Here is a 7,324-nt window from a genome sequence, read left to right on the forward strand (position 1 = left end):
CAATTATAATGTATCATAAGTAGCCCTGGGGGATAGTGGTGGGATTTTCCCCGGCTTAACAATTAATAGGAAGTATTAACAATTAACAAATAATAGGAAGTAAGGAGGCAAGAATATATACTGAGAGGGAATCTTTATCCTGCCTTTCTTTGAAATAGAAAGAGATAAAGAACATGTGAAAAAATAACTGCCTACAATGTGATTTGTGCAATAAAATTGTGCTTAGGGTGATGCAGAAGGAATGATTAACTAGCTGTGAGGTGAGAAGAACTTCAAAAGGGCTGCCTTAAACTGTGTATGCATGGCGGGGGAGGTGAGATCAGGAATGGTACAGGCAATGGTACAGGGGGTGGGGTGGGGTGAGGGGGGGTGGTACCATGATGTCGGGATGTATTAGTGGAGTTTAAAGTGTGGAGAACTAGCCATGGCAATGGTGGAGCACACTAATTAATCCCAGCCCTCCAGAGGCAGAGGCAGGCAGATCTCTCAGTTCGAGGCCAGCCTGGTCTATAGAGTGAGTTCCAGGACAGCCAGGGTTACACAGAGAAACCATGTCTTGAAAAAACAAAAACAAACCAAAGCCAAGACAAAAAAGAAATAAGGCCAGGTAGGAGGTTGGGTTCAGTTTGAGTGTTGTGTCTTTATCTGCATATAGACGTACTTCTGTGTTAGAGCTCCTCGAAGTGGTGGAGTTGTCACTCAGAAGACGTTGGCACATGGAGTACAGATTATGGGAGCCTCTGTCAGCTGAGGGTACCTCTGCTAGGTCTGGAAGGTAGAGGCGGTGCTGATGAAGAACCGTGCCCCCCCCCAATACACACACAGACACACACACACACACACACACACACACACACAGACACACACACACACACACACACACACACACACACACACACACGTGGCTGTGACTATGGGACCCAGATTATCTCTTAGCCAAAGCAAATTTCTGCCTTTTTGTTTCTCACAGAATGGCTTTCTTTCTGATGTGGGCCAACCTGCTTCTACTTCTTCATGGTGCAGGTGAGTCATTTTTCAGAAACATTGTATTTCGAAACCATTCTGGAGCTAGTGAGGACAATGATGGAGAGATCAGAAACAAAATCAAGCAAGCCACCAAACTTCACGACCAATCAAGCAAATGATTTAACCTCTTCAAAGCTCAGACTTGTTATTTATTAAATGTGAAATACAAATACTGTATTTGCATTACAAAACATGAAATGTGTGGGAGAACATAACATACATTTTGTAACATTAATTCTATCTTTCCTAATGAGAAACCCCTCCCTCGAATTTAGGTTTGTCCATATGAAGCCGTAGTCACATGACCAACTTGACACCTGTCTTAATTGCAAACTTCCCGACAGAAAACGAAGACCTCCAGAACCCCCACCTTCAAGTGACTTTGAAAAGTACCAAATTTTAAGCTGGGCTGTGGTGGTGCACGCCTTTAATCCCAGCACTCGGGAGGCAGAGGCAGGCAGATCTCTGTGAGTTGGAGGCCAGCCTGGGCTACAGAGTGAGTTCCAGGAAAGGTGCAAAGCTACACAGAGAAACCCTGTCTCGAAAAACCAAAAAAGAAAAAAAAAAGTACCAAATTTTATAATTTCAGAATATTTGAAATCAGTCCTGTCCTGAACATTCTGGATGGTCACACCACACAGTTTTTTTTTTAAAATTTAACTTTCTGTACTCAAGTCTGCAACACTGTTAGTGATGCATCAGGTGCAGATTTTGACATTGTTAATGTAATTGAGCTAACATGGAGCATGTGATCGAAAGTTTCTAAAAAGCTACTGTGCAGGCCAACCCTGCAATATAACTACTCCACTCAGCGACCAAACACAGTCCTCAGGGACATGCTGTCTCACAGGAGCCCACAGTGGTTCTCATCGCCGACGGGCAGCAGCAGTTTGAGAGCATCCTTAGACCTCAGAGATAACTCAGAAGTCAGTGCAACTCTGGTTCACTGGGTGATATTTCTTGACTCTTTTCACTTGATGATTGAGGTGTGTGTGTGTGTGTGTGTGTGTGTGTGTGTGTGTGTGTGTGTGTAGGTAAAGAGACAAAGTCACTCATATTAAAATTGCTACCAAAAACTTTAAAAAGAATGAGTGTGAAGGTAGTTGAGAATGAGGAAGGGACATCATCTAGGAAGATCCATCTAACAATATATTTTATAACAATATTATCAACCTGGTATGATGTGTCACGTGCTGTATAGCAGGGCGTTAGACAACCATCGTATTTCTGTATATTTTTCAAAGTATTTTCCTACATTTTTAGCCTTTTGGTGTGTTTTTGTCCTAGGCTTTTAGACCTGGGGGAGCTAAAGACACACAGTTTAGAGACAACAGTTTGAAAAAGACGAAGGACGTATTTACAAGGCACATGGCCTTGTGCAGACAGGCCAGTTAGAGACAGGTGACTTCCATCCTCAGCCGATCCTGTCTCTTAGATTCCAGAGTGGGAAGCCTTTTCTTCCAAGACCGTAAATGGTACAGCTGTAGCAGGAGCTCAGAGGCTGAACCCTAGATGATAAAACCAATGATCCATCAAAGAATAAAATTTTCCTATATTCTATTATATACATACAACACGTTCCTATGGGAGGGACAGGGATGAGTGCAGCTGCACACATCTGTTCTCTTCCCCTGTGTCCCTCTGGAAGATGACTGAGTCGTGTCACATAAAAACAGTCACTAAAATCCCAAGGTGTCTCACAACCACCTGGAGCAGGTGGTGTCCTAATTATATAGACAGAAATAAACGCAGAGAGATGAAGTTGCCCGAAGCCACACGATTAGTATAGGCTTACTTAGCACTAGAGCTTGGATTTGTAATTTTTCAGACCAGGACTTTAGAAACCACTATTGGAAATGTGCAAATCCATCCTTCTAAACATGGCGTAAGTTGTCTTTTCCTGTGCTGTTCCTTCTATGTTGCCTTTCTCTGTACTCATTCATCCGTTTCCTCGGTAATTGATTTGCTTGTCAACTTTAGAAAGAATGACTACTATTATCTGAAAGAGCACATTTTAGATGGAGAGCTTTGGAACCAGAGTCCTGAGACTCAACAGAGTCTACTACCGCCCACAAAGTGACCTGTGTCCCTGAACAGCCCACCTCCTGGTGTTAGATAGTATCTGTGTAATGTAGTCTGCAGATTAAGGTTAAAACCAGGAAAGAAAGGTCTTATGATATGTTTAGCATATTGTAAACACAAAATAAATATAAACTGATAAAGTCAGGGTTCTTTAGCATGAACACCACATGCATCACACACACACACACACACACACACACACACACACACACACACACAAATTAGGGGATGTGTCTCAAGAAAGCCAGAGGTATGATTCTGATCTGAATCCAAAGACCTGAGACCCAAGAGGAGCCCATGTCTCACCTCAGGTATGAAGGCATGAAAAGGATTGCCCAAGCATTTGGGCAGGCATTCTTAATACTGGTAGGACAGCCGGCTGTTTATGTTCTATTCTAGATTCGGATAGAATGGGGACCACTCACGTTAGGGAGGGTAACTGCTTTACTCAAGCCTGCCCTTTCAGTTGTTAACCTAATACAAAAGCCCCCATAGACACCCATAGTAACACTTCACCAAATATCCGACAGCCCCATCAGCAGCCATCAGGTCTCTGCGAGGCTGGGATGGGCAGACTGTGTCGTCTGTCCTCTCGAATGTCCTCTACTGGATGTCTGTCTGGCTGCATTTTGCTGATGGCTTAGAAGCTTCCTTGCCCACTTAATGTGATACCCAGATTTGCTCTTAGTGCTTAACTTATTTTTCTTCCATTTTGTCATAGCTTATTTTTATATCAAGCCACACTCTTACTGAGGCCCCCACTCACTAATTCTTCCTCCTTTTTGGAGAGAGACAGAGACACAGACAGACAGACAGATAAACAGATGGTGGGGGCAAGCAAGTTGAAATCCTACTGTTACAGTCTTCAGCTGTTGCTGGTAGCAACCTCTGGGTGGGTTCTGGGGGAAGCAGTTTGAAAACATCTCGTCGGGTGACCTGTCAACTTTCAGCTATCACACGCCAGGAATCTAGACCAAGCTAAGAACCCACGAGTGCTATACAGTCCATGGCTGTGGTCCCCACAGCCGTCAGGCCCCTAGTGAGAACTCTGCCCAGGCTGGGAGGGATTTGCAGCAGGTAGGATAGGTTAGTTTACTGAAAGATTTTCACGTATAAACCATCTTTCCGCCATTCCAATGTGCCTTCCTGGGTTACTGAAGCAGAGAGTAAGGAACGTTGTCAAGATTGCCGCGACATTGAGGTTCTGGGAGTGATGCCCGCTCTGTCAGTCAGATATGTTGACAGAGAGGCTGAGCTGGCAACTGACTGAAGAGATGGGAAGGTTATGGTGCACAGTGCATGTGACAGTTCTCTTTTGCCGGTGTGAATCTAGCAAGCACAGCTTGGGTTTGGAGCCAACACCTGCGCAACACAGGTCCACTCTTCCTGCCAGGTCCACTCTGACAGAGCCACTTTGCTGTGTCATTCTGTGCCTAGCCGAACGCAGGGGCAAGCGGGACACACATTGCAAGCCGCACATTCCCTGCACATCTTTAGGCTCATTTCTCCAGCCTTCTAGTGATTTTATACATGACTAGTCCCCTCCAGTAAATCCTTTTCTGTCTCACCTCCTGGTGTCCCTTACCCAATGCAGTGGTCATTGGCGTATGTGTGTGTGTGTGTGTGTGTGTGTGTGTGTGTGTGTGTATGGTTTTTCGAGACAGGGTTTCTCTGTGTAGTTTTTGGTGCCTGTCCTGGATCTCGCTCTGTAGACCAGGCTGGCCTCGAACTCACAGAGATCCGCCTGGCTCTGCCTCCTGAGTGCTGGGATTAAAGGTGTGCGCCACCGCTGCCTGGTCATTGGCTTTTACTAACTCCATTTCTTCTTTGACAATCCAGTGTCAACCGAAGAGGTTCGGGCCCACCCATTCACCGATGTGACCCTGGACTGCGAGTTCTCCTTTATAGAAAGCACAGAAAACCTTGAGTTTTACTGGGAGAGAGAAGACATAATAGAGGAATATGAGGTGGAAGACCGTGACTTTTACCGCTTTTTTAGGTACTACGACTTCTTTCAAGTGTTCACAAAGGTGGTTTACCAGTTTTACGATAATGCGGAGCAACTTGAAGAGCAGAATGCCTTATATGAGGGAAGAGTCTCTGTGGATCAGAGTGAAATCTCTGAGGGGATTCTGTCCCTTCTGCTACGAAACGTGGATTTCATGGACGAAGCTTTGTACAAGTGCTCAGCCATCGCCCCCAGCGGTAGAGGGGAGAGTACAGTCAAGCTCATAGTGGAAGGTAAAGGGACTTCGTGGATGAACTTGGCTTCACGTTTGACCTCTGTTCATAATACGCTCTAAATTTTCTCTCTGGGTGGTCTCATTTTTCTAGCCCAAATGACTTTATTCCTATTATAAGAGCAGTGGAATAGCAATTTACTTTAGTTAAAACTGTTTCTCTGAACAAAAGGTGCTATGTCTGTCCCAGGATGCATCACTCACTCATTAATATGAATGAGCTGAAGGGCAGCCAAAGCTGCACTGGTTCAATCCCAAATGTTACACATTGTAACTGCTCCCCCTACACACACACACACACACACACACACACACACACACACACACACACACCTGATACAATAGTCCCACAGAAAACGCTAAGGTCAGACGTAATTTAATGTGAATGGCGCTGAACTGGGAATCAGGAGGCTGGAGTTGTACATCTGGATGACACTGGGCAATCCGTTAGCTTCTCTAGGCTTTACTCTTCTCACTATAAAGCATACGTTTCAGGGCTGGAGAGATGGCCCCTTAGTTAAAGCACTGGTTCGATTCCCAGCACCTACGTGGTGGCTCGCAATCATCTGTAACTCTAGTTCCAGGGGATCCAACCACTCTTCTGGCCTCCATGAGCACGGGGCATGTACGTAGTACATAGATATATGTGTAGGCAACACACACACATAAAATAAAAAATTTAAAAATATAAAAAAGTAGTTTGAAAAACATTGATTGGGTTGAATCCATATTCCCCCAGTATTGCACCCTTACCCTCCAGTGTTGCATGAAAACTATGTCCTTTTGACAGAGAGCCTAGGGTGCTGAGTCCTGCAAGACAGCCTCCCTCTGGGGTAAGAGTTGAAAGGGATGGGAGGGTGATGAGAATTGTTCAATTTTTTTGTTTGTTTTTTTTGAGACAGGATCTTTCTATGTAGGCCAGTCTGGGCTTGTACTTACAGCAATCCTCCTGCCTTAGTCTCCTGAGTGGTGGAAATTACAGGCATGTACCTCTTCCCAGTTGTATTACTTATCCGCTGTGATTCCCCCATCTAAGTACTAAGTAGGCCTGGCTGTGCTTAGTCTCCGAGATCTGATGAGATTGGGTTTGTTCAGAGTGGTGCAGTCACAGACTCTTCTGCGATTCTCAATTGGGGTATCTAGAGTGGAGAATCTGGAGTGAACCCACACCAAGAAGAAAATATCCCCCAAATTAAGACAGCATCAGGTGGCAGGAGAGTCCCATTTTTCTCTCACTGTGCTTGGGCCAAAATTTTAGCTACAGTGAACCCGGGAACATGTTTTCTCCATCAGGGTTAGCATAAACACCGAGAGTTTGAGCCTCCTTGGACTAAAACCAAAAAGGAACTAATTATTATTATTATTATTATTATTATTATTATTATTATTTTCCAACCAGATTCTGAAATGCCCCAGGTGAAGTTCGAGAAGATTGATGAAGAAGATGTGGTCACATGCACATCCAAGGGCTGGTATCTCACCCCCAACGTGACCTGGTTAGACCGGGGAGAGAGGGACCTTAGCAACCACAGCACAGTGGAGGTCCTGGAGGAGCAGATGAACGGCTTGTACAGAGTGTACTCCGTCCTCAGATACCCAGTCAAGTTAAATGAAAAATACGTCTGCCACATTACAGAGACAAATGAAAACAACCGGCCCACCAGATCCATCCGGCGGTACCCAAGTAAGTGCGGCTCCGAGGGGAGAGTGACAACGGGCCGCTCTTCACCACACAGAAGCCACCACGCATTAATATTTACTGAACGCCAAACATAGCAGGCACTTCGGAGCACTTCGGGGATTTAAAGATGCGTCAGGAACAGGAGCTTGTAGCCTGGGGTCAGAAATGGTAGTGAGGTGAAGTCTCCCTGGGTTTGAAAAAAAAGACTAGGCTTCGGGGAATGACAGCTGTTGTCCCGACAGAGATGGTTGCCCCTCCCAATGAGGCTCCTGTTCCTCTGCTTCCTGGTGTGACA

At 45.2% G+C, this 7,324-nt stretch overlaps 1 protein-coding gene across 1 annotated transcript; it reads left to right on the forward strand.

Moving 5' to 3' along the window:
- The first annotated feature begins 1,327 nt into the window (after positions 1–1,327).
- Positions 1,328–7,124, forward strand: LOC131922245 (butyrophilin subfamily 2 member A2-like). Its single transcript, XM_059277016.1, has 3 exons — positions 1,328–1,415; positions 4,948–5,349; positions 6,748–7,124. The coding sequence occupies exons 1-3, from the start codon at positions 1,328–1,330 to the stop codon at positions 7,122–7,124; spliced, it is 867 nt and encodes a 288-aa protein (XP_059132999.1).
- Positions 7,125–7,324: the final 200 nt, after the last annotated feature.

This window comes from Peromyscus eremicus, chromosome 12, assembly GCF_949786415.1.
Source record: "Peromyscus eremicus chromosome 12, PerEre_H2_v1, whole genome shotgun sequence".
NCBI lineage: Eukaryota > Metazoa > Chordata > Mammalia > Rodentia > Cricetidae > Peromyscus > Peromyscus eremicus.

Bases quoted from the DNA above. Each gene is read 5' to 3' on its own strand.
- LOC131922245 (XM_059277016.1), top strand. From the start codon at position 1,328: ATGACCAACTTGACACCTGTCTTAATTGCAAACTTCCCGACAGAAAAC. The intron at 1,416-4,947 runs GTACCAAATTTT...TTGACAATCCAG, and splicing joins CCTTCAAGTGACTTTGAAAA to TGTCAACCGAAGAGGTTCGG. The intron at 5,350-6,747 runs GTAAAGGGACTT...TTTTCCAACCAG, and splicing joins AGTCAAGCTCATAGTGGAAG to ATTCTGAAATGCCCCAGGTG.